This window comes from Alligator mississippiensis, chromosome 8, assembly GCF_030867095.1.
Source record: "Alligator mississippiensis isolate rAllMis1 chromosome 8, rAllMis1, whole genome shotgun sequence".
NCBI lineage: Eukaryota > Metazoa > Chordata > Crocodylia > Alligatoridae > Alligator > Alligator mississippiensis.
In genome coordinates this window covers 61,922,991-61,950,525 of record NC_081831.1, presented here as the reverse complement: position 1 = coordinate 61,950,525, position 27,535 = coordinate 61,922,991, and the positions used below count along the sequence as shown (strand labels likewise).

The 27,535-nt window shown below is 41.4% G+C and overlaps 1 protein-coding gene across 1 annotated transcript in view; it reads right to left on the bottom strand.

Moving 5' to 3' along the window:
• OPHN1 (oligophrenin 1) overlaps positions 1 to 27,535 on the bottom strand; it is a 110,567-nt gene that overhangs the window by 8,486 nt on the left and 74,546 nt on the right. Inside the window, exons 9-20 of the mRNA XM_006274729.4 lie at positions 24,435 to 24,535; positions 23,027 to 23,118; positions 21,163 to 21,241; positions 18,882 to 18,915; positions 15,907 to 15,969; positions 14,717 to 14,791; positions 12,311 to 12,395; positions 11,487 to 11,545; positions 9,127 to 9,232; positions 7,454 to 7,613; positions 2,655 to 2,802; positions 313 to 624 (exon numbers count right to left, since the gene is read on the bottom strand). Of these exons, the coding sequence (XP_006274791.2) occupies positions 313 to 624; positions 2,655 to 2,802; positions 7,454 to 7,613; positions 9,127 to 9,232; positions 11,487 to 11,545; positions 12,311 to 12,395; positions 14,717 to 14,791; positions 15,907 to 15,969; positions 18,882 to 18,915; positions 21,163 to 21,241; positions 23,027 to 23,118; positions 24,435 to 24,535 (1,314 nt within the window). The remainder of the gene's footprint in view (positions 1 to 312; positions 625 to 2,654; positions 2,803 to 7,453; positions 7,614 to 9,126; positions 9,233 to 11,486; positions 11,546 to 12,310; positions 12,396 to 14,716; positions 14,792 to 15,906; positions 15,970 to 18,881; positions 18,916 to 21,162; positions 21,242 to 23,026; positions 23,119 to 24,434; positions 24,536 to 27,535) is intronic.

Below are 27,535 nucleotides of genomic sequence, written 5' to 3'. Positions count from 1 at the left end.
ATGGGCCCAACCCAAAAAGTGTCCAGAATCGGGACATTCTCAAAAGGAGGAGGGTTCAGATCCATTGATCCACTCTGGCTTATAAATATCTTGTTTTTTTGTCCCCTGTCACTGAACTTCATGAAAAGAGGTGCAAGTGAGAAAACTGGCATTTCCCTTTGCCAAGAACCCACAGGTTTCTCGAATGCCAGTATTCAGGGGTCTTTGTCACAATGCCATTATGAGTTCTGCAGAACAGCAACCTGAGCCAGTCATATCCAACTTCAGGTGTGACTTCTGTGTGTGAGAGACCTTACAAAGCAGAAAACTTACCCTCCTTGCTGTAAATCACAGGCCTGGGAGCAGGCCTCTTTGTGTGGAGAGTGGTGGTCTTTAAAGCAGCAGTGCCTGTCACCATACCATTTGCAGCTTTGCTGGCAACCTTAGATCCCCCATCCTGCAGTTTGGACACCAGCTTCCCTACATCCACCTCCAGGTACTGTTCCAGCTTGTGGTCTGAGCCAGGCCTCCCAGGATCAGCCTCCCCTGCTCGTGGCATGGGCATTCGGTTGCGATGAAGTGGCTTGGGAGCTTCTGTGCTGTTACAGATGATGGTGCCATTAGGAGTCTGGTTATGGCAGTCACCTGTGAAACCAAAAGGCAAAAAGAACAAGCATTCCAGGTGAAACACAGAACCTGATTTTTACAAGTGCTCATTCAGCTCCCACAGCTTTTGTTAATCTCTAGGTGTTCATTAGCTTTGCAAAATAAAGCTCATGGTATATGTAATAACAGCAGCAAGAAATAAGCACCATTGACTGGTTTGCTTTCACTGTCCCTGCTGAGTGAATTATGAGAAGTAAGTGGCTTATGCCAGTGGGGAAGAATAAGTGACATTTAAACATTAGTTCAGTTTCACTACTCTTGAGCGTTATTAGCAGGTAAGGAATGGAAATGATCAATGCATGTGTAAAATCTGGGATTTTTAGAGGGATGCTGTTAACTCTGAGCTCCTGGCCAATTAACAAAAAGTAGAAGTAAAAAGCTTGCCCATAAATCTCCCTATATTTTGGGGGGGATTGACTGACACATTTCCATATTCCTCCAAAAGCTTTCTTCTTTCTAATTGCTGCGTCAAAAACCCACAAAAAATAAATGCCCCTACAGTGAAACTAGCCACACACAGTCCAGCAAGACATGAACACATTTGTCTTGATTCAGACAAGTTGGGTTGTTGTTACAGCCATGGTGATCCAGGAAATGTGCAAGAAGCAAAGGGTTTTTTGGTGATATCTTTTATTGGACCAACTGTACAGTTGGGAGAGATATTATACAAGCTTTGGGCACAAAATGCCCTTCCTTAGGTCTGGGAAAGCAGCAGCTACAGCCTAAGCTACAAAAAACAGATAAAACCATGGCTTGTTATGGTTAACTCTGTAAGTAAATAAAAAGATACTTAAAGGAATAGAGGAAGACTGTAAACTAGAGGAAAAAAGAACTTATGCGAAGTAGTTTCAAAACAAGAGGAGTGCAGTTGAATAGATAAAATTATGTAGAACAATTCTATATGTAGAATGACATTGTCTATTTGACTGCATGACTACATGATAGATAACATACATAATAGATATACGACAGATAGCTTGCTCTTGATTCTTGCTCATCCAGGGAAGCACTGAAGTACAAGCTCAGCTTGTAGTGATTTTTAAGAACTATTCAAGTGCTTAAAGTTAAGCACATACTTAAGCCCATGTTTAGGTTGGGCAGATGCTCAAAAAAACATACAGGATCTAGTGCAAAGTGTTGTCAAATGCACAAAGTAAATATACTTAAAAAAACCCCTAGAGAAAATATACTTCTAATCTCTTTCAGTGATAGTGATCTTGGGAGCAATTTGTAGCAGCAGCTGGTAATACGTTTGCAGACAGAAGCATGATTTAAAGTTGATGGCGTCCCTGCAACATGATGGGTGTGTCCTTCTAAGTTACTAACTCCTTACAAAAAAGAAAAAACAACTGAAGAGCAAAACTGAACGTGAACCAGGAAATGCTTTTATCAACCAATTGTTTACTTACTTTAAATATTGTTCTGGGGGATACCTCACCTGAGTGACCATTAGATGGGCTGTGGCTTAGACATTATCATAAGATCCCCTGCAACCAAGCTTTGGCCTATACAATCCAAGGATTTAAATGAAACACTGATCTATTTATTTTAACTGTGCTTGGCACTACCTTTGCATTTCTTTTACTGTGCCAGAAAAAACAGTTTTATTTTTCAAATCTATTTGCTTATTGGCATTTCTCTTTTACCTGTGAATCTGCACAATTTCATCATGATTCTCAATCATGCAAACTGTGTATTTGGTTTACACCTCTGAGGCAGCAAATGATCAGAAAACCCTGCCACCGGAGGAGGGTTCATCGAGACTGTGAGATGGTGCAGCCTATATAATGAGGTGTGTTTCCTTTGCTTTCTGCCAGGGGAAATAACCCTGCAAGCCAAACAGAGCTTCTCAGCCAAAATGCTCATGCCCTTGGTAATGATATACTGTTACTACCATTTCAAAGCCTTCTTTTCCAAGGAACAGGAAGGTGGGTTCTTGGACATGATACTGGCAAATGCAATGTAAGAGGTTTCAGGTGGATGCGATGTCAGTGAATAGCTGAACTGACCTTCATTTTCTTCCACAGAACCACCAAAGAAGACAGGCCTTTCTCTCAAAGGACGCTTGGAGATTGTGATGGGCTTGTGCCTACGGGCGGCTACCCTGGGAGGAGGCACTGGGGGAGCTGCATTTTCCTCTGGCGGGCCAGAGTAGATCTGCAAGGAAGAGTGGTTTAGAAGAACATGATTTCAGTTGATCCCTGTGCTCAGTTATTTAACGATTCTCACTGTATTGAGCCAGAATGACAACCCCTGGGGTTTCCTGTGAGCCCCATTAGTCAACCTGATTTTTTTAAAGTCCCTATAGGACACATTGACAGAGAATTTCAAAGGGGGGAAAAAAGACTGGACTTGTGAACCAAACCAAATAAGAGGTGGCAAGAGAACTGGATTCTACTTTAGACTTTGCCATCAATGTGTTGTGACCTGGGAAATTCAGTGGGCTTCAGTTTCCCCATCTATAAAATTTGGAATATGTGACTTCCACCACCTCAGAGAAGTGTAGTGAGGTTCTGCTTAGTACTGGAAATGGACAGGGCGGGGCTAAGGACAAAGACTCATTACTGTCATCATCAGCTATGCAGTTTAAATCCAAAGAGAGAACAGTATTTTAGGGATGCTCAACAGGAGCCATGCACTCTCTTTCCAGAGAGAATGAGCAGCAATATTTGGCCTCTTTTGTTCAACAGCCTCGTAACCATGAGGAGTTCAGTCATTTCTGGCTGACTTGCTCTTCAGCAGAGACAGGTGTATCCTACTCGTTGTGTTAGGTTAAGAACAGGAATGTGATTGTCACCTCACTTCCCCAGGCGCATGTCTCTCACCTGATGCTTCAGGCTTGAGTCTTGAATATAGCATTCCCAACACAGACACCCCAAAGCCATGCAACTTAAATGCAGAGTAAAAATGTGTGAACTATCTACAGAAAATGCATCTTACGACATACCCTTGGGGGCCAGTCCTAACCTGCATCCACGTGGGTTGCTGGGTGCAGATTACTGGAGGGAACACACAAAAGCTGTTACAGGTCAGTAAATCTGGGGCTAATTCTACACTTGCTCCAACATAGTTTAGAAAGGCCTTAGGGTTGCTCTAAAACTATGTTGCTTGCCTACTGAATTCAAATGCCTGGTAGGTGAGCCAGTGAGCATAGCAATACCTTGGAAACAGTCTCTTCCTCTTATGTGTGCTACCAAACCCATGGGTACCCCAGGGACAAGCTCAGGATGGCGGATGAGCTAGCTATGAGACTTCTACAGCACCCAGAAGTTCTCCTATGCTGAGGAAATCCCCAGCTGTTTGCTTATGCCTTTGTACAATCAAAGCACCACAAAGACAGTTCTGCTGTACTTAAAATCAGGTAGAAACTCAGCACTGGGGAAAGCAATGCATTCCTCACTGTATGCTGTTGTCTCTCATGGTGGGGGCTTTCTTCTAGACAGATTTCCTGTTATGCATCTTTGCACACACCCACTTCAAAAACTAAAATGTAGCACTTATCTATGCCGAGGAAAATGAAAGGGGAAAAAAACCCCAAACCACCGAAGGATGAAACCTGTGTTAGCACAAAACTGCAGGGCATATCAACCATCCCTTGAAGCTGACAGTTGCAGAAAAATATTTTCCATGCTGCTGACAAGAGCCAATTAAGTCTTTTGCAAAAAGCACCCAAACAAACCATCACATTATTTGGAATTAGCACTGAACAACCCTCAGATCCAAGACTGTTCTGGGATATGGGGGCATCATAAAATAATCTTGGTGAAAATGTTTGTAGAAGCCACTGAAGGCAAATTAATTTGATTCCATTTTATTCTGGGCATCTGGCCTTTAATACTTATGTGGGTTAGTCTTAATTTGGCTGCTCTCATTCATTCCGTTGCTTTCTTCATGGTCAAAGAAAAATTGCAGTAAACTTTGAACAGGAGTTTGGAGATGTAAACTGCTACATGGAGGTGTTAATCCAACTGCTATTGGATTTTATCCTTTGGATAGTAATAGAAGTTGGATAGGGCATTGAACGAGTGTGGAATGGGCTCCCGAGTCATGGACTGGAATCCCAATCACAATAAAATATCAGAATTGGCAACTCTGACAGCAGGAAGAACAGAAAATGAGTCAACCCTGGAGAAGGAGTGGTGCTCTCATGAGATACATGACTCTCACTAGCTGGGGAGGCAGGTGGGGCCCCTGTTCTGCACAGGTACTACAGTGGGGGGAAAGTCAGGGTCTCATTCAGGCAGACTTCAGTAAGAAGTAAATGTAGTGTTTTTTTTATAAAATATCATGCATGTCATTTTCTGTAAATAGAATCCTGTGTGTTGCATGTGTTTTATCGAGATACTTTTGTCACTCTCAGCCGAATAACTCTGTAAAGTCAAGAAGTGGGATGAAGCAGTGCAATGCTCTCCAGCTCCTTTCCCCTTAATCTTCTCTGTCACAAAGCCCAGGCAGAACATATAATAGTGGTAACAGGAGCCAGGCATTTCTGCAATCAGATTCTCCAGGGTCTAACTTACAAGAGAAACCAACACATGAGCAGTTGAGGGTCTGAACTTTCACCAGCCAACCCGAAGGGCATTAATAGTTTCTCAAACTCTCTGTCCAGTGAGTTTGCTATGAATGCTGTCTGGGTGCATGCTCCTGCTTTTTCCATCTCATTTTGTTTGGAAGCCACACCAGCAACATTCCCTGTTCTGCAGCTATGGGCACGCACAACTCCCTCTAAAAGTAGTTAAGGGCAAGGATTCAGGAACTTCTTCCAAACTCAGATCTGTTCCATTTGGATTGCTGGCCTTTGAAATCCTGTGACACAAAGCAGCTGCTAATGCTTAATGGACTCCAACACCCCTGGTCCTGTCCTTTCAAAATGGAGATACATTTTCTCCACCCTTGAATTTGAAGGTCCAGAATGTTCCTCTGGCCTAGATGCTAAAGAGAGTGTGCTGTTACACTAACAGTCCTTGATTTAATAGCAACAGCTAAAGGCCCATTAAAATAGTGAGGATTATCTGCATCAAAGTCAAGACAAGTTTCACAAAACCTGCTGAAACAACGTCTTCATTCTTGGCCACAACATTCTGCAGAAAAGCAACTCTCGGCTTTCAGAAGAAGAGTGGAACTGGCAGAACCACCATGACCTCTTACCACAAAGCATCAATTGTAGCAACGGCCTTCTGGCTCCTTCTGAGAACTGTGCCAAAATGCAAACCTTTCTGAGATGTGAACACACGCCCTGCTCAGTTCATGCTATTTCAACTGAAAATCAAATTTAAATAACGCAAAGGTACAATGATATTGACCTAATCTCAGCTTCAGAAACAAAGGTTTGTACAGGAGTGGGAGATATTTCCAGGGAGATCAAGCTTTTAATTTAGCCGTGGCATTCACATTTGAACTGTTGAAGCAATGATTACTCATGGAGACTCAGCGAACAATTTCCTTCTCCTTAGCATCTTCATAATGCACCCTATAAATAATAAATCAATCCTCTTCCAGATTCATTTGAAGTGTTTGCTTATGAGTGAGCTGAAGACATTTTAGACTCTGAAGTTCCACTTCACAAGCCCAATCTAATAAAATGTTACAACTTAACCTTATAATTGAAAGAATTAAAGGTAAGCAATGAGAGGACTGGCTTAATTAAAGATTTAATTCTGAATCTCATGGGTGGCAGAATAATGATACATTTGTCCTGGCTTCCCTCTATCGGCCATAACATGGGCCTGCATCCTCTGAACATCCTAACTTAAGCATCTACTTGGCTGTGAGAGATTCCTTGGAAGGGATGTCAATGAACTGCAAAGAAATTGCTTTCATAGGCTTCTGGTCAGTTTCTGAATCCAAATAAAAATGTCCTTAAGTACTCAAAATGCCCTGTGGATTCACTTAATCCTATCTCTGACCCTAACTTTTCACATATTACCGCAGAATGCAATCATTCCCTTCCAAATCAGCCTCCAAAATCCCAAACAGTTCCTTTCTACCACAAACTGTGAGTGACAGACTAAGAATTAAGGTAGTGGAACACTGAACATTCAATCATGACACAGAAAACCATGAATAACACCAGTTTGTTGCTAGTTACATGTGAATAGATATGTACATGTATAGCACCTGTCACAGTGCGGATCCAACCACAAATGGGCCTGCTAGGCACTACTCCAGTACGGATATTAAATAGTTACCATAAAAAGGAAAATCTTAGCACAAATTCCAAATGGCCCTGCTCTGTCAGTGCCTCCATGATTTAGTAATGGCGCAACCACTTTTCTAACACTGCGTCAGCATCTAGTGGTCTCTACCAGTTCCTCTCTGGAAACTGATACCTGGATGGGCTACCATCGTGCAAAGCGTTCCACTTGATACAGAACAAAAATGCTAGTTATGTGCTGAAGCCTCCCACAAACAGCCCCATTCCAGACCATGCCAGATGGGACCAGTCACTCTTCTAATTTGGGTTCCTGTTCTCAGCCAATTATTGGTTTAGCGGAAGGTATAAAACTCCTTTCATGTACAGTTACAGAATAAGATTCCTGAATGGGGAAGGGTCTCTCTGATTTCATGAATGCAGTGATTTTTTTTCCCCAAGACTTGGGCAAATCATTTAAGAAAACAGTGAAGAACATGTAATTGTTACAATTTCTGCTTCCCCCTTGTTGGATTTCTAAACAGCACAATGAAAAACCATGTGGAGAATCCAATAAAAGAGGCCAATGCTCCAAACTAGAGAGAGCAATAATACACATAGGACTTGATGGTGCAGAAGTGAGCTTTGGAGGCAAGTTCTTGAGGGCTGGCCCCATACCTTTTCAAAGTGCTCGATGAGGATCTCAACCACAATGTTTTGGAATTTGATATTCATCATTGCGGCTACGGTGTCCTCCTGAGCCCGCATGAGGGTGGGGCCAAATATCACCCCCATGTTAGACGGTGACATTAAATTCTCTCTGCTGTGTTCACACACACTGATGGAAGGAAAGAAAAAAAACACACCAGAAAGAGATAGGATTAGAAAAGAGAATGCTAAAAGCCATTTAAAAAACAGCAGGATTAATTCATTCCATTTCCTCTGTATTGCTGCAGCAGACTTGTTACCTAGCATTGTTGAGTTGGCCATAAAACATGTATCTGGCTACGACGAGTACATTCTTTGGCCGCACAGGCTGTTTGAGGGTACAGCATGCTGGCACTGTTGTTATTTGATCTCTTCAAATCTCCAGCTCCTCTTATAACCCTCTGGGATCCAAAACCCTCCGTGTTACACACACATTGAGTGAAAACTTTGGCTGGGAATACTTTATTCATCCCAGGCAGGCATGAGGAATAGTATTTTATTCTGTTTTTTTACAGCAAAGAAGGACTGTATACGAGCATAGCACCTCTGGATGATTTCAGAGAGGTCTCTCGGCAAGCTCTTTCTGTGGTTTCAAGAAACAGTTCTGTTTATTTAGCAGCCCTTAGATTTCTGTGGCATATGCAGTCCCACTGAGAAGCACTGACTGGTGAATGATTTATAAACTAAGCTAGGTAGAAATCACACATTTTGGATCTGGAATGGGAGCCAGAGCTTTGGGAGTGGGGAGTAGAGAAATCACACATGAGTTTGCTTCCTGTCATCTAGTTCCTGTTGGTATGAAAGGCTTTCTGCCAGCATAGGTTTAGTGGAGGTTAGGCCACAACCCAGTCTTTGAAATGCCACAACTAGGACTTATAATGGGTTCTGTCAGATTTTTTTTTTAAGTGGTGACTCCAAATTAGGGAGGAGTTTTTAAAAAAAAATTACATCTCTCTCAAGGGCTAGAGGTAGGTCCAAACCAAGACCACATAGCCAGCTTTCCTGCCTGTGAAGCAGAAGGGGAAGAATCAAATGGCACCAAGATGAACATCACCCCTTGTGACCACAAGACCAAAGAAGCCTTGTTTTCTTCTGCAAAAGTCCCATTTGGGAAGTGGCTTTTCCCAAATGGGATGGCCAAAACACATCCTTCCATTCCAGGTGTTAATTCCTCTGTCAAGTATGTCTCTCACTGACTGAAGTCCAGCTTTGAAAATCTGCTAGCTTTGTGCTGCTGCAAGGACTATGAGTAGTGCTAGATGTGCTGTCAATGTGTTTAATCTCCAGTCCAGAAAACCAGGGTCTGAAAACCGGTCCCAAATCTCAAACAAACCTTCTTTCTAGCCAGGCTGACCAGTCCATAGATGTCATGTTCTGGTATCTTAGACCACATTATCTTTAATTTGCTGCTTGTCACAAAGTGGCCGTTGGGCAAAAGTGGCAGGTAGGAAAGTAAATAACACTTACCCTATCAAATGGCAGTGAAAAGACAGGCAGGCAATTTATGCAGCCTAAGTGCTCCGAGTTCCCTGGTGTGCAGTGGTTCACCAGGCTTAATTAAATTTGCAGAGAAACAGGCTTGTTTCTCTGGCTACATAATTATCACTGTGGCTTAACAGAAAGATTTATTGGATTCTGCTTACTTGACCAGGTGTCGTATGAGGAGTTCCAACATCTCTCTGTTCTTGTCAGGGAGCTTATAAACTAGCGAGTGAATGGCTCCCAGCCTGTAATCCAGATTCTCAGACTCTGGAAAGAAACAAGACAGAAACTTTTGCCTGTGCAAATCTGTGGGTGCTGTTCTCTCAGAAGACTGGGGGGGAGGGCAGCTTATCAAAAGCAAATGAATGTAATCACCAGGAGAGTGAGATTACACATCATGAGAAACAAAATGAAGTGGAAAGAGAAGAAATCAAGCTTAAAAAATATGCTCAGGGCTGTATTTTATATCTGAATTAGTGCCAATGAAATATGTTGCATGGATAGAAATGGCACAACAGTTTTCCTCACAGTTACCCACGCTATCTCAATCATCACCTAGCAAAATCAGTGCCAGGAGCAAAGGACAGCTCATTTTTATGGCCTCTCTCCTGAGGCTGTTATTAGCACAGATCAACACAGTACTGTACTTAGGGTACATGTAGTGGGTGAAATACAGAGTCCCTGCCCCACACTGCTTACACTCTAAAGGGCACAAGCCAGTATGGATCAATAAAATACTCAATGTAAAGAGAAGGATGTGTGATTTTTACAGCTGGAAAGCTTCATGCTGAGGCTTCTCATGGTGGAAGATAAGAGGGTTAATTTTTTTCCGTCCACCCAGCCATTATTGGTTTAATCACAGCTAAAACTAATAAATCTTGGGCCTGAACATAATTGGTTGGAAAAGAAAAAATTATTTTGGTGGCAGGAAGAAGAACCTTATCCATTCTCCAAGAGCCAAACCCAAGGAGATGCTGAGCCCTTGCAGTTCCAAAGTGTCCAAACAGAGTTGCAGGTGCTCAGCATGGTTTAACCTAGATTGTTTCCTATCTGCAGTACCCTTTTCAAACATTTGCTCTTTTTTTAAGTCAGCTGTCTTTCTTGACAAATCGCAAAACCAAGGTCACTGGCTCTGCACTCCTGCTCCAAGTGCAATTACGGGATAACTACTTTAAACCCATTTCACTTCACTTGCAAAGAGACATTCTAGCAGACTGAGGAAAAACCAGTTGCTTTAAATGCGTCTTAACTCTAATTAGGCCTTGTTACCACACACATGTGGTTTGCTGATCTTTGTGAGCACTAACAGCTCCATCAGAAAAATACATTCACGTATTCAAAGGTACCATGGGATCAGCATCTCTGAACAACTTGCTTTGCCAAAGAGGCCATCTGAGCAGCTGCCTGGCATCCTATGTCCCTATTTACCCATTTAAAAAATAAACATGAGGCTCAGATTGTGTCCTGTTAGCATACCCATGTAATTTGCCTGACCTTTGCCAGCCAGGTCTGTGACTTAGTACTACAAGCCCCAGCAGAAAAATGCATTTCACACACTGGCAGGTCTTTTGAGTTCACCGTCCCAAGATAAATTCCAGGGCCAACAACAGATGTGTGAGCTGCTGTGGCCACAAACATCTGTCACCTCCTGTATCTATTAATTATTCAAAAACCTGTCCAGAATCAACTGTGAGGACAAAACTGCTTTTAGAGATTTTTAAAAATATCCGTTGGCTCTCAGACCCACCTCGAGAGCACCTGAAGGGATCCAAACCTAGATACAGGGAAGCATGCTGAGAGGTGACTGGCATGAGGAAAAGAAAGGGAGTCCTTCCTTTCAGGAGTGCTTCCCTTCAAACCAATTAAGAAACCAGAAGAAGCAGGGGCAAGGCTCTGCTACCTAAATACAGTGAGCCAGATCCCCACATGGTGTAGGTCAGTGTACCCTAGTGAAGTGATGTCAACTGACCCTCGGAGAATGTGCTACAATATGTAGTGATCCTGCAAAATGCCGTGCCCTCACCAATTCCACAGCTCCCTGAAGTACTGAAACGTGAAGTGTCACTTGGTGATGAGCAAGGCACAGAGGCACTCTCAAGATCCAGTATCCCAGAGGCTAAATCATAGGATTTCCCATCCGTATCAGTTCCTAAATGGATGTGGCTGCTGCACTGGCTGTGGACCTCACTGGTTCCCATATAGTACAAGGGCACATGTGGAAAAAAAAAGACACAAGTTCTGCAACTTGTCTATAGTTTCATAGTAGCTAGGGTCAGGAGGGACCTGAACAGATCATCCAGCCTGACCCCCTGCCACAGGCAGGAATGAATGCTGGGTTCACAAGACCCCAGAAGTATCTAAAACACTTCTACCTGGGCTAGAACGCCATGTGCAAAACACTCAGCATTTTCTCTTGTTATGAGAGAGAGAGAGAGGGAGAGAGAGAGAGAGATGCAGTACTTTGATCCACAGAGAATGCTGAAAAGTAGGGGCAAGCAGGAGGGAAGCTGCTGGGACTTACTGGCAGCCAAGACCAGCTCTTTATGGAGCTTGTATGTCATGACGGGCTCAGACAGGTTCCTGAAACAAAGAGAGAGAATACTGAATTCCTCCAGGAGCCAGGGAGCAGCTGTGATTCTGATCTCATTACTTTATACCTGCTGCTGCTGCTTCTGATCTCATTGTGCTCTCCAGTACCAATGACTCCCAAGGTCCAGCTCGCTTTCCCTTCCTGACCCCTATGGGTTATGCTTTACTGTGCCTAGGGTTTTTACAACAGATGTACTTTTCAAACAAACAAACACAAAAGCTACATTCCTTGCTCAAAGAGTTCTGGTGTTTTTCCATCACCCTCCCCACAATGGTTTTTCTTAGTAAAATGGGAGCAGACTCTCCTGCTACTGATGTTAGCTTTCTTTTGATATATTCATACACCTGGCTCCTCCCTGAGGCAGAAGACAGACTGTGCCTTAGTGGCCAGGGCAAGGGTTGGGAATAAGTAAATCATGAATTCCTATTCCAGCTCTGCGGCCAACTTTCCGCATGACAATTTTTCTGTCATGGGCCATGATTTTCCCCTGCCTATTAAGAGACGTTTGGACAGTGACTCTAGTAACATGAGTGGGGAGCACAGCAAGTGGATAATGTCTCTCGAGCATTTTGAATATGAAAAATGCTTGATGTTACAATATTATTTACAGAGAAAAGAAAAGAAAAGTAGACTGCTTTGAAACAAATTTAAAGTGTGTTGCAGTTTGCTGAGCCCCCGACTTAGGCTAGTAATTAGTTACCACCTCTCTCACCTGCCCTGGGCAGTCTCAACCAGACAGAAACCCATGAAGCTACCTGAGGTAGAATTTCAATGAGCTGGTAATGGTCTTGATGTCCCAGTCACTGCTTTGGAGATCCACGTTCCCTGGACATTTTGGATCTTGATGAGGGAAAGGATGTAAAATGATAAGACATAAATTAGCTTTGAAATAAGCCTGTTTTTTCAAATGGATATCAAAATACATTTGGGCAGGATTTCCTTTCATGGCAGAGGAGCCTGCAGTGGCACGTAAAGGAAGATGGTGATTCTTCCTGGTCAGGTAAAGCATAACACCAGCGATAGCGCTGGTGACCTTGATCTTCTGGAGAGGATGTTGCTGGGAGGGAAGAGGATGACAGTGTGTTTAAAATTAGGGGGAGAAGGAAGATGGAAAAGAATGTGGCCTTAGCACATGGCCAAAATAATAAAGGGACTGACTTCCACCATAAGTCACAGAGGTCAGGTATGGAAAATCCTAAGGACATTGGCAGATGAATAAATTATGCCGAGTTAAAAGGAAGAAAGAAACACATACTGCATATCAGCTACTCTTCAGTCACTCTTTTGTGCGTCTGCTCCTATCCTGAGGCCAGTGAAAACTACACTGACACTGCCAACTCCCAAATGAAACAGGGACCCACACAGTCTGGCTTCCACTTGCCCCAGGACAGCAGCAGACATGTTGAATAATTACTACCCACCTGCTGACATGCTGCGAGTCTCTGCACTTTTAACTCAGTATAATGTGTCTATCCATACTTACAGTTAATGTACATGCTACATCGCCCATCAGGACTATGGATTGGGAAGGTAGGAATTGAGAAAAAATTAACAACTTCAAAATCAGTGATTAATCATCAGGAAAGTGTAACTACACATAGTATTCTGGTGTTCCAACTGTGTGGGAAGCCAATACAATGACATATCAGGATAAGCAAGCTGTTTAAAATAATAAAAATAATCATAGCGTTAGCAGCCTTTGAACAGAACATTTATACCACGTATCTATTCAGTGATGTGAAGGCAGTTGTCTGAAAGTCTACTCATGTGGAAGTTTGGTATGGACATAGCTCTTATCCTATGTACCAGGTTTATATAGTCTTCCCCATCTGGAAAGATATTCGTGATAAGGATTCAGGTCTTGGGTATCTTACAGACCTGCCTCCACCTTTGTGCCTTGATGCTTTGATGATTAAGCTGATAGTCTCCCAAGCTGCAGATCTGGGTCTAAGAGCAAGATATTCTTAGAGCACAGATCTAGACTATGGGACATGCTTCTTGTTGTGGTTCAGGGATGCCCAATGTTGCTGACCTTCATAAAATTTTGCAAGGTCCTGTCTGTTTATCCTGGGTTCTTCTAAAATAGAGGAGGCAGAGTGGGGGGTTGTGTTAACAGTGGACATATTTGGTGGCTGTTTTATTGGAACTGTCCCTACAGGTTGGCAAAAGAGGTGACCAAGTTAAATAACTGCACTCTACAGTAGTGATTCTCAACTAGGGTACCCCAGGACGCTGAGGGGCTTTGAAATCCTTTCAGAGGAGCTGCTGGGTGCCACACAATATTAGCACTGTTAAGTGTGAAAACATGATTTAAAGCCAGGGATTTCAAATAGGAAGCTATGGTGTCAAGATGATTCTGATCTGTTGTAATCTTTCTGAGTTCTCTGCCACAGAAAAACTGCTTTCCTACTTTTCTGTAGCCAAAAAAAAATAAGCAAAAGAGCTGGCATTTTCCAAGGGGTGCTTCGAGCCAAAGGAGGGTGTTGCGGGTCTAAAAAGGTTGAGAACTACGGGTCTACGGACAGTGCTGTGGAAGCAGCAAGATCTTTAGTAGTAAGAAGAGGCAAATTCTCCCTTCACATACACTGATGTAAACAGAAGCAACTAGAATGAAGACAATGGAATTATACTAGTATAAGCTGCTGTGTATGGGGAAAATCACCCCTAAGGTCCGATTCTCACCTGCATTAATGACCTTTATCCTGCCACAGGAGAGCAATGGGACCTTCGTGTAAATGACAGTCAGGCCCTATGTACCTATTGGGGGGGAAGGGAAGGGAAGGGGCCCAGATTGCAACATGAATAATCTCTATGCTTTTGTTTGTACCTGCACCTGCAGTCACCACAGGCTGCGAGGTGACTCCCCTGCTGCGTTACTGTTTCCTTCACTTCTCAGTTTGCAAATGCTAATCAACCTGGCAGCACTTAAAGGACTGAGTGATAGAGCAGACTGGAAAAGTGGCTCAGAAAAGGAGAATGAAAAATGATACTTCAGAAGGGCTAGCAGAGAACAGCAGCAGCCTGGAAGGCAAATAGCACAGGGAGCTCTATATGCAAAAGTGTGCAGAAGTCTGTTTCACTTGGAAGCTAATCTTCCTTGTCGGTGCCTTAGAAATATAAAAACATGACAATTCAGTCACTTAAGAATAACTAACGCTTACCAAAGAACGCATTCAGAAGCTTCTGCACCTGGATATTGCTACCAACGGTTCGATACACACCCTCAGTAATGATCCCTGGACAGGAGAAAGATGAAAACCATTCATTTAGTGTCCTTTTGAGACTATGGTAGTTCAAAAGCGCCATCTATTGGAGCAATATTTTCTTCTAAAAAGCTAAGAGGGTGTCAGTGTCTGTGACAGAATTGAAACACTTACTCTAAGAACCACATGAACAACCAAGAACAAATAATTGTAAATAAAACAAAACTGGCCACAGACAGATCATATTGTCCTATAATGCATTTGTTTGGCAGAATGATTCATCAAATATTTCTGCAAACTGCTCAGGCTATGTAGCTAATATGTGAGCAACTGGTGGCAAGTATTCATTATTCTAAATTGAGCTGTTCACTTGGGAGGTTTCTGTTCTTCGACTGGATCAGTGCAACCCTTAGAATCAGATTTCAGAGATGACTAGTCACAAATCTGAAACTGACTTCTTGCCAGTCCTGCAATATTGCTTTAAATCTGGTTTGTTAGCAAATTGGTTTGCTGGCATCACTGAGAGAGTAAAGACAGTCAAAGCTGATTCTTTTAAAGTATGAACCAATATTTGGAAAACTTATTTGCATTATTTACTCAACTATGTTTCCTTTCCTGAGAATGCCAGTGGTTATACAGCATGGCTGGGATTTCTAGAGTCAGACTACTTCTGAGCAGATTACTGTTCTTCAGACTGGGGGACAGGGTTGTGGCTAAATCTGCAGGAATGCTTTGAAAAATTAAACCTCACATACATATTATGTTTGAATAAATCTTTATTTTCTGACAATACCCCCTTATCTTCACCTGACACATGCCTGAAAACAGTTTCAGAAAATGCTCTACTGTGGCCTGGTACCAATCACGTGGTATTTCAAACCTAAAGGCAAAGTTTTTGAGAAACTGAGGAATGAGTGAAATCAAAAAGAAAGTGGGCATTCAACCTTGACTAGTGTGTGCTGCTGCAGGTATTCTATGAAGACACAGTTTCTGTCATTTTGACATACGCTCTTTATCCGGTGAAAAAAGTTTGATTTTTATATTGCAATTTTGTCATGAGGAGGAAATCACAGCACAATCAAATGCCATTCAAACAAGTAAATGCCAAAAGCAAATGGTTTCCAGTCACCATGCTGATATCTTCTTACCTTTCGTCTCTACTGCATTGATGCATTTCCTTACAAACTTGAAGCCAACCTCGTTCAACTCCACTATTTCAAACAAAGGGAAGCAAAGTTAGCTGCCTGCGCGTCACATGCAGTTACTGGGGGAGACCTATCAAGGATGAAGTTACTGCAGGGTCTCACCTTCCAAGTTCGCTGCTTTTTTAGGGACAGCATTTTCCAATCCAAACGTGTAAAGTGCATAGCCACAGCCTAGTATGCAAATATTTTTCTGTGCAGGGTCAAGCCAAGGCTGCATATTCATTTAGCCCCACCTTGCACTTGTAAAGTCAGGTATTTACATCTTTGCATTGTTTTGTGCAAAACTACAGATGTATTTTGAAAGCTTATCCAAGATTTGTTTGTTTTCATTTGTTCTCTATTTTCCCTCTCGAATTTGCTTTGCTAATAAGCTTCCATCCCACTTTTAATACATAATAATACTGTAATTTGGAGAGTTCAACCATACACAGATTGCTGCCTGACAAGAATTGATTTGTGGATTCCAGTGTAGTGAAAAACCTGCAGTCTGGCCTCTTCCATAACGCAACAGCATGTAATATTTATCTATTTGCTGAATTACAGAAAACAACAGATCTATATGAAAAAGATAAAGAACACAAGCCTTCTTCCCCACTGATTAACCAACATAGTATTACAATAGTGGCTTTTCATCATAAGCAGGGATGCTGGTTTTTTCTGATTAAAAAAACAAAATCCCCAATTTTGGTTTTTAAAAAAGTACCCCCAAATCCATGTTTTTCTACGATTAAAATGAAACACCACTATATATAGCTCTCTATATTAGTGGTGTTTCATTTAATCATGGAAAAATTTGGATTTTGCGTTACTTTTTTAAGTTGAAAATTGGGGATTTTTTTTAAATCAGAGGAAACCATTATCCCTGAAAAGGCAGGCAAAAAGCTGGCCTGTTTCTTAAAGTGTTTGCTTGATTGATTCTATCTTCTTAAAGTAGATTACAGTTCACCTTGGACTAATCTGATGCCCAAGAAAGTCAGTCCTTTATACCTCAGTGGTAACCAAATCATGCTACTTTGTTTCTTAGAGCCCAGTCCTTCAACTTACTTAAATGGGTTATCTTTAGTCACACTGACCCTTCTAATGACTTTGGTGGGACCATCTATATAATGAAGTTTTAAGGAAGAAGGCCCATGCTATGTTTCTATGTCACTGGCTTTGTACACTGAAGTAGCGGTCTGTCTGTGGCAAACTGGTATTTTGAATTTCTCTCAAATATCACTATTTAACTGGGAAGAGGAAAGGCTGTCTAAAATCTGACTCATGGCAACTTTATATCAGAAGTGGGATTTCTTCAAAGGAATTTGGCTCATGTCTCTAGCTAGTCAGCCAGGAAAACAAAAGTTCTTGGATGGGAAATTTCAAAATGGAAAAACTGCATTCAAAATGCAATTGGTAAGTTTTTACTCATTTGGATTTCAATCCAAATTCCAATGGAAATATCTGGCTTTGAAAATCTGGTTTCAAAATATAATACTATTCCAACATCCCAACCTTTTTTTTTTTTTGATTTTCCAGGAACTATTGATCTCAAAATTTCTCATGGAAAATGCAAAGCTTCTCCTTGGCCCTGATACTTTAATGTTAAAATTTGGTTTTAACATTATGGGTAATTTGTTTGACAAGAAAAGTTTCCTCATGAAATCTATGGATGAACTCTCCTCAGGGCACAGACTCTCTTTCCAAGGACTTGTATGCTTGCCACAGCTATCAGCAAGTCAGTTTTAAGGAGCACGCCTTTTCTTAGCATCCTTGCCAGAGACCTGGAGATGCAGAGTAGCTTTATAGGAGGACCTGCTCACATCTATTAGCAGAGAGTCAGTGCCTGATTTACTCGTCTGCATGGTGTCCAGTTCCATGCTGTTACAAATAGGGTTCATCCGTACTGCTGAGCTGGAAGGAACACAACTCAGGTCCTCCAAGTGGGGACTGATCAGTCTCAAGGACTATGTACAAAAGGAGTTTCTTCCATCTGATAGCTGGACAGATTAAGGACATACTACACAAGTCTGAGTAACTGAGTAAATCATGCCTAAGAGGCAGAGTGCATATTTTTCAATACCCACTAAGATGCCTCAGTAGTAAATCTGAAGTTCTGAAATATTGGAGGCAGGGTGGTTGTAAAGATGCCACATTGCAAACTGTAAGCAAATGCAAAATGAAGCGGGTAGGGGGATAGCTAAGGAGAACAGTTTAGTAATTTGCTGTAATGAGCACAGTCAACTGACTGAACATGTGGTATTCAAGGTGGCACTCATGAACTCTAGCTCAAAAAAGGAGATATGGAAGAACCCAAAGGTTTTGGATTTTCAAGAAATCCTGTACATATTTTCTTTCTTTTTTTTTTTCCAAAGGTTTACTGTGCAAAATTCTGTCAAATGCCATGGGACTCTTTCCCTCCCTCCTATGTTTTCTGATAGAAATTTAAATGAAAACCTTGTGTGTTTTCACTGAGTGCTTTGCAATTCTGGTTTGAAAATCTTCCTTATCTGGCTGGAACGGCTAGGGCATAAAAAGAAGTTGCACAGCAGCCCAATCAGCAGGTTTGGCACCAACTGGAACATGAAGTCCAAAGGTTTTGAGCTGTATCTGAAATCAGGAACTTGCATTTTTCAAGTGCAGAAGGAGGGCTTGGAATTAGCAAGTTCTCTCATCCCTGCCCAAAAGAACAGTCCTTCTCTACTTAAATAGCTAAGGGCTTATCCTGCAAAAGGGCTGAACACTCAACTCTGTGAGACCTAAAGGTACCCTGCATCTTTTAGGATCAGACCCCAAGATCTCTGTAGTGTTCTTAGCTCATTGAGCAGAGGGAATACGCATTTCATCCAGGAGGAGCAGCAATAAGCAAATCTACAAGTTAAGTAGCACAGCTTCAGCACAGGCAGCTAAGCTTCAGAGGAATAGAAACATGAAGGACTCACTCTCTTCCTGTTTTGTGATGGGACTGTGGTAGATCTAAAAAAAGGGAGGAAGGGGAAGAAAGAAAAACATAAGCAGGCATGTCTTGTGCTTTACTTCCCAAAGAAAATCCAACACTACTTAAATGAGTGCGGGCAAGTCACAAGCACACAACAGATCTATAGTCTCCAATGCAAACTGTCTTATAATTAAACAGCATGTAAATCTCTATTTAGCAAAGGAGTTATAGCCTCCCTAAGTTTCACTGGAGCACCTGTTTCCATACTGAAAACAATACTTTACCTCTGAGGTATACTGCATAAACCAGGCTGGAAGCAATGTAGTTAGGCCTACATTTATTTACACAGAATAAGAATACATAGTTTTCTTCATCCTTATGCCAAAACACCATGTGAATATTTAAAAAATGCTACTTGGTGTCTTCCCTCCCAGAAGTTCAAAAGCCCTTTTCAGACAGTAACAAATTGTATTGAATACTGGACATAACTCAGATTCTCAGTGGCTTTCCATCATAAGCAAGTTCACCCTCCTCATTATTTAATATTTATCTATATTCACACAATCTGTTCTTTGCTTGCTTCATATGGACACCCAAGTCACACAGGAACCAGGATTGTTTACTAATTTATATAAAATGAAAAGCAAATATTATCTGTTGGTCTCCTGTTGTGAAAAATTTCAGTTACCCAAAAGAGATGTTTGCACAATACTATGTAATGTATGTTATTGATCACAGAACACAAACAGTTGAACAATGCTAACAACATCACTGTGGATTAAAATTTGTTTGTGTAAACTATTTTTTGACCATGTAAATTCTCGGAAATTGAAATTGTGACTTGTGAGCTGCAGAGGTGAAAAAAAAGGCGACACTTGCTGGATAATCAATTCACAATGGATAATTTTACTCATTCTAGAATTAAGCCTCACAGTTTTGCCTGAAGGTAGATGGGTTAAGTGTTATCCTTGTTTTAAAGGTGAAAAACTGAAGTTCTGAGAAATGCAGTGACTTTTCCATGTAGCCAATGGCAGAACCTGAAAGAGAACCGCTTTCTTCCGACACAGAGCCTTGCATTTTACCAGTAAAAAATGCTTTCTTTTTACAAGGACAGATAAAGGCAAAGGCTAATTAGAACAGCTTTGACTTGGCCTTTTGATTATTTTTACAAAATGCCTGACATAACTAGAGATTCTCTTCAATTTTCCATGACAAAAGCACCATTCTAATAATTACTGCAAGCTTGTCATTCCTTTACTTTACTGATGTACTTGGAGCCTGAGTAATTCACCAGGTAGGATCCAGGAAAATGCACTTGTAAGGGTTTTGCATTAACTCCCACACAGTTGACTTCCTTTACAACACTAAGCAAACTTTCCAGGGGGCACCAAACAGTCCTTATGCTAGGATCCCGCCCCTCATGCTTCTTACCATCAATACAGCTCTGGGCAAAAACGGACTTTGATGCCAGCATCTAATCAAGCAGGCTTCAGGTCATGAAAGCGTGTGCTACACACACACACACCCTCTCTCTCTCTCTCTACTTTGGTTAGTCTATAAGGTACAAGTCTACTCTGCTTTCTACCAGAATTAGGTGCTAGTCTTTTTACAAAGGTATTGGATAACATCAGGCTGTTTAAGGAAAAGGAGCTGCCAAGAGATGTAGGGAAATGGCAGGAAATATGTTTACTCACATTGCACACAGTGCTTTCTGTTTACAGGAAATTCTGTCAAACAGAGAAGTTTATGCTGGGCTTAGATTAAAGGAAGGAAACCAACAAAGAAGCACAGACAGCTTTGGAAAATCTATGGCCAGACTGTTTTCTTATATGTCTGAACACATACAAATAGGGTGTCTACAATGCCAGACTAGATTTACAAGCAGCTGTGATATACAAGCAAGAGCAAACAATAAGCAATCTGTTCTTTCATATGGATTGGGCTCTGATCTCCCATATGTTCAAATCAGTTTTATGGGGTTTGCTGTAGGCCAGCATAACTACCAGAAATGATACATCATACCACAGGATAAAAGTGGACAGTGCACCATGATTCTGACTACTAACAACACCTAGAATGAAGAATGTGAAAATGTATTTTTAAAGCTCTATTTCCTCCACTGAGACCACACAAAAACTGTGATGGTGCCGATTGCATAACCAGTATCATGAGTTCTCTAAGCAGTTTTACCAGTATGCTATATATCTAAGTGTGCAAAGTTACACCACTAGAGGACACTGCGCACAGCACATCTATCAACCAGACAACAATTCTGGAATACTTACTGGCTCCTTTCCATCCATGGCTTCCATCCATAGCCGTCTATTAGCTTCTGAAAGAGCTTGCAATGTGATGGTTGCAGACCTGTATGGATTTTTACAAAAAAGGCACAGAGGAATTTAATCTAGGAGCAGAGAGTATGTTTCTGGAAACCATTTTAATACTACACAAGACTGAGTATAAGTGGTGTTTTGAGGCCACCACACACACATTTTTAAAGCAGGTGTCTACTGCAATATTACTAACACTGGGAAATGACACACGGGGTGGAAGTTACACACAGGCTGATAGCACTGGTATAAATCCCTAAATCAACCTATTCACACGTTGTCTTCCTGTATTTATCAACAATGAGCTAATCATGCAGACTGGGATGACCAGCAGCGATACACCAGCCTGCCCTCACACTTGTAAGCTTGGGAACACTTTCTGACAATTTCTCAGTTGACAACAACGGGTTTCTGAAAAATCATTACAGTTTGTGTCAGGCTAACTGCTCCTCCCTCTTTTGCCAAGCATTTCACAGACCTTTATTTTTTTTTTACATATCCAGCAAAAGACACATGGAAAACACACAAGAAAGAGACAGGTACAAAGGACCCCTGGACTAGGTAATCTGACCAAACATGTGACTGATACAGACCACCAGAGCTTACTCTGTGCAGAGTACATCTAGAGAACTAGCTACCGAGTCAAATGGTAGACAATGCAGTGGGTGAGATTCTATCCACCGGCACTCCTATAACTCACCAATTCATATTTAATTATTTAACTGCTATCATATCAATTTTCTAGACAGGGGAAGAAATGAGTTTAGCATGATGTTACCTAATATTAAGAAGAGGGTTGAGGGTTGATAAAAATCTTACAGTGGAGTTCTCATGTGGTGATAAAGTCATCACTGTGTACACAGACTACACATTCATATATGTGATTGGATCTCAGTTTCCTGGGGTGTGGTGGTATTCCCAGTACATCTCCCTCGTGCTGAAGGAATTGGCCAGAGATTCAGGAAGACTGGCCAATGCAAAGTGCCATGTATATGACAGTCAGTCTTCATATGCTTTTATTCCCTTGCTATTTTCAATAATAATCATTCTATGTGTTATCATTAGTGGGCAAAACTCCCTTCAGCCTTCTGTCACCCTTGTGCAGGTAAGACTCCCTGCTAAGCATCTTGAGTAAGGAACAAAAAATTTGGTGCAGTGCCGTATTTCAAAGACTGTGCATTCTGGAATAACGTGCAATCTGAAACCCAAGGCTCTAAACTTTAATCCCGAGTTCTGCTCCCCTTGCATGTAATCATGTTCAGAGCACTTGGTTTCTTTTAGAAGTCCAACCTAATTCATGCCCTACTGCTATAAAACCACCTCAGAGGTCCATGGAAACAGGTTTATATGGTTTATAGTGAATTAAATGCAAATAATCCAAGGGGTAATGCTTCAGCTGTGTAAAATGGCTATAGTGTAGCTATATCAAGGTTAAAGATGCATGAAGAAGTACAAGGACCTGATCCTTACTGAAAACAACAGGAAGTCAGGGCCCTTCATGCCTCAGAAAGGGAGGTCACAGGATAAGATGGGCCTAGTAAAATGCATTCTCAGTTTAATAGCAAGACTCCCATTAGTTTCAATGGACTTTGGTTCAGGCAGCAAGACTACAGGCTGAGGAAGAACAACACTGGATTCCCTACAAGTTCTTCCAGCGCACATAAAACAGCTTTTAGTATATTGAGATGATGCACCCTCACTCAAAAGAATTGTAAGGCCCATGCAAAGGAAAGCAAACACACAAAGGACATGCCAAGAAATCCAAATGGTGTTTTGAATGTTACCATAATGGGAAAATAGCAATCGTCCTCCGGCTCACCTTTCATTGGTTTCAATGTCAAAACAAAACCTCTTGTCTATAGAATCAGTTTTTCTTCTTACACAGGACTTCAAGGTCAAGTCTAAGGTGCCCTGGAAAGAGAGAAACATTTAAGTCATAAAGAACAATGAAATCTGGAGGGAAGGGTACAATTTTTAGAATCCTTTGGCCATCTTCCTACTATCTGTGGAGACATAAGGAATGATTGTGCAATCTCAGCATGAGCCTTGCTAATCAGTTAGTATTTGTAGCATGATGGCAGATGGTACAGTGCACCATTCTGCTAAACTGTAACTGTGATAAAAATCAATTGGCTTAGTAAGATAGGCTTTCTCCCCGTAACACGAGTTAGGAGTTTACTAGGATTACAATGTGATAAGAGTTTAAAGTCCCAGCATCTATTCTTTCATTATGCATTGGTACGGCAGAAACGTTGCTTACGATAAACACATTTAAAGAGGGTCACTAATGCTGTTAGACCAGGCAAAGATGTCTCTCTGTGTATCTGTAGAGTGTCAAACGCAATGGAATCCCAATATGTACTGGGGTTCACAGGTCATGCTATACTAGTATCAAGTTACCAGCAGCTGCAGTAATGAACCAAACCATTTTAGGAACAGGTCTGAAAGCCATTTAAGTTGGAAAAAATGTATTGCCTAAATATCACCCTCAGGTATTTTTTGCAAACCTGTAAGAAGCTAGCCATTAGTGCACAAATCTGGAATGGATCTTTGCCCAATGGTTGTTATCTGTAGCCTGGAAAGATTTTTGGATCAAATAGATTTTAAAGACTTCAACTCTGTTGACAACATTTTCAAGGCATCTTATTTCTTCCTGTTATCACTGTGCACATACCATATGTTTTCTGGGGGATTTTAAGAGCATTGGTTATAGCTGCATTATTCTATTATGTACTGAGAACACACGTTTTTGGCACCATGGACTGTAAGGGATATTAACTGGTATTTTTATAAGTCTGGACATATTTCGGCATTTCTGATGATATCTAGCTATACAGTAGATGTTAACAGTTACATCTAGCCAGTAGGTTCAATGAATGGCCTTACTAAGTGTTTCCAGAAAATGTCTTATTCTCTTTTTCTTGGTGGGGTTGATTTCTTCAGCTCAACAATGACTGAGAAACATATGTGTGGCGGGGAAGGAAGCATTAACTGAATCTGTCTCTGCTACATCTGTCCTGTGCCTAGAAAGAGCCCTTCCATCTTCAAACCTGTTGATCCAACACTTACTTTGCCATCAATACTTTTTACAAACTAAAACTGTGCACAGTATTACTTTATGCAGCCAGGATATTTACAGACATGCTTCCTCAAAGAAGGAAATAAAACAGAACCAGGTGCCTGTGTTGCTGTTTGCAGAGCTATTCCTTTGGGAAAAAAACACTCACTTGCTTAGCTCCAGGCTTCTGTTCCATAGGAGTCATCCTTAATGTCTTTGTCTCCTTCTCATACTGGCAATAATATTTCACCCAAGATATGCCAAGGGCCCCTACAAAACCAGAAAGTCAAACATCAATAAAGAAAATGTTTGGGTTTCAGTGTAAGCTCTTTTGGGAGGGAATGTGATTTTTTGTGCATTTGTATGGGACCTAGCACAACAGAACCCTACTCCTGACTTGGGGCCATTAAGATGTTCCTCAATATATAGAGTAATAATAATGGGTACAGGGCCTCAGTATAACAGGCTGCAGAGTACACAGATGTTTTATTCACTAGTAATTTTATTTATAACCCGGTTACTGATAGCAGCAGCAGTAATTAGGGAGGAAAGTGAGCATTGATTATCAGCTTGAACCAGTATCCCCAGAAGGAAAAAGGGAAGAAAGGGTGTTTGTGGGAGTGGATGATAGCAAGTCATCCAGGGCTGGCCAAGTCAACAAGAACCCAGCCCTTTGGAATATCTGTTTTCAAATGGACAGCACTAACATTTCTTGTATTTTCTTTACTGACAACTTCTGAGTAAAAATAGCAGCACATTCAACTATAACTTTCAATCTATATAAATATCATGCCAAGGCTTATTTTCCACTGTGTTTCCATTGTTCTAATTAAGTAGTTTTACATGCTCAGTTAATATTTAAAGAACAAAAAGCACCAAATGGAATATTTAATAGGACGTGTTTGTTTTCTTTATCCAATTCATAGAAAAAAGATTAAAGGCAGTAAATATAGTTCATTATCATACAGGAACACACAAAATTTACTTGTGGTCCAGAATTACTATGTTTGTGTTTTCTCTTTAACCATCAGAGTATTTAGCAGTGACATAGACAGGGGAAAAATAAAATTATCTGTTTATAAATCAACTGTTTATAAATTGAAAGAGTTTGCAGCCCTGGCCCAATATCTTGCTTACTGGCTTCCCTGCCAGAGCTTTTGAAATTGTAAATGTTTGTACTAGTAAAGCCACTGACAGATATAAATCACATGGATTATAAGTGGGGGATGGGACTTCATCATAGGACCATACCAATTATTAGCTGTCAGTGGGTATATCTATATGTGCAATTAATGAGCAGCAGTAAACTCCAGCACATATCATGCCAGAGACTATTGCTCCTGGGCGCCGTATTTGAATGCGTGCCCAGGACCACAGCACGTTGAGTTGGGTCGGAACAGCCTTGGGCTGGCAGGCTGACCCCCCCAATCCCCTGCCAGCCAGGGCTGCTTCAACCCAGTTCAACACACTGTAGAGGGGTTGGCTGGGGCACAAGGATGCTTCAGTACAGAGCTAGCCAGCAGGCAGCCCCTGCACTATAGCATCCTCGTGCCCCAGCCAGCCCCATCAGCATCTACATGTGCACTGTTGCAGAGTAAAACACTTCACTGTTGGATAGAATTTGTGTTTACAAGTACTGTACTAACCTATGGTGGGGTTAATTAGTTTACTCCATCCTAAAAGCACTGCAAATGTAGACACTGAGATGTTTACTGCAGAGATAATTAGGAAAATACACAGTAAATGTTTGATGTATAGACACACCCAGTGAAGGCTTTTATCCTAGCAAATAGATGCCTGCTTATCCACACTAACTAGGTACATTACCAGATGGAGTCACTGTGTGAACTGTCTGGTAGAAAGGCCAAGGAGATGGAAAATATGGAGGCAGCAGAGAAATAACGTATATGAAGGTTTCTTGCTTCAAATGCTACATTGCCAGGTAGTTCTATGACTGAAAGAATGTCTCCTCTGCATTTTAAATGTCAATACATAACTGATGTATTTGCAGGCTGTGAATACAAATATATCTTAGAACCAAGGACAGGAATGAGCTTTGGCCAATGTGACAAATGTCACAGCTGTCCTGATCTTCAGGAATGCCAGAACTGCTTTGTTTTGGACACATAAATCACCATGATTCATTAGAAGCACAAAATAAATAAAAGAACAGCTTCTATGTCTCATTTGTGTCTATGGGAGTATTTAGAACTAAACTGTAACTCCTCATCACAACTTTGGTGGACCACCACACATGCAAAAGACACACTGATGCCTTTTCTGCTGTGTGCCTAACCTATATATCTACTCTGGGATACTTCTAAATACACAGATTGATTTATTTGGACAATCTCAAAACACTAACACTCAGCCCCTCAAGCTTGCCAAAAGTGGGGAGAAAGGACATCTGGAGAGGATGGAGGGACAAACTCCCACAGTCACACTATAAAATTTGCATCAGAAACCTGGTGTGTGCCTTCTGAACAAACTATAAATTTAGCCTCAAATGAACCTGTGAAAAAGGAGAGAACAGGACAGATTTTGACACACACACTTCAGTTTCAAGGAAACTCCAGGTATGGGATGAAGCGGTGAGTTGAATATGGGTAGTGGTATTGCAGATATTCTGTTTTTAGGAGTAGCAGACTGTTCTGGGGACTGAAATCCTCCTTATTCAGGGAGATACGATAATATTGGTCAGGACCCCAAGTCTATTCTGGTAAAGAATCGTCGAGTCTGAATCTGCCCATCTTCAGAATGGACTCTTAAATCACACCCACGTAATTAACATGCAATTAGCAGCTTGCTCATGTACCTCAGTCCAAAGATGTTGTCTGGAACAGTACCTTCCCCAGCTACACTGGGGCTGTACTGCATTTAAAGTTATTGCTAAGTTGGGATCTGGCATGAGAAGGCATGAAGTGTGTAGCTAGAGCAGTGGTTCTCAACCTTTTTTAGGCTCAAGGCACCCATTGGAAAATGCCAGCACTTAGCTTTCATTCATTTTTTGACTACAGAAAAAAATAACAGAGCAATTCTGTTGCAAGAAGTCAGAAAGACCACAACAGGTCAGAATGTTTTTGACACTATGGATTCTTAGCTGAAATCTCTGAGTTTCTCGTGTGTATCATGTTGGCACACCTAAGAAAGCTAACACTGCATGGCACCCTTAAAAGGATCTCAAGGCACCTCAGCATACCTACCTGAGAATCACTGAGCTAGAGCATTAAATATGAGAAAGGTGTGAACCTCTGAACCTATGAGCTGCTG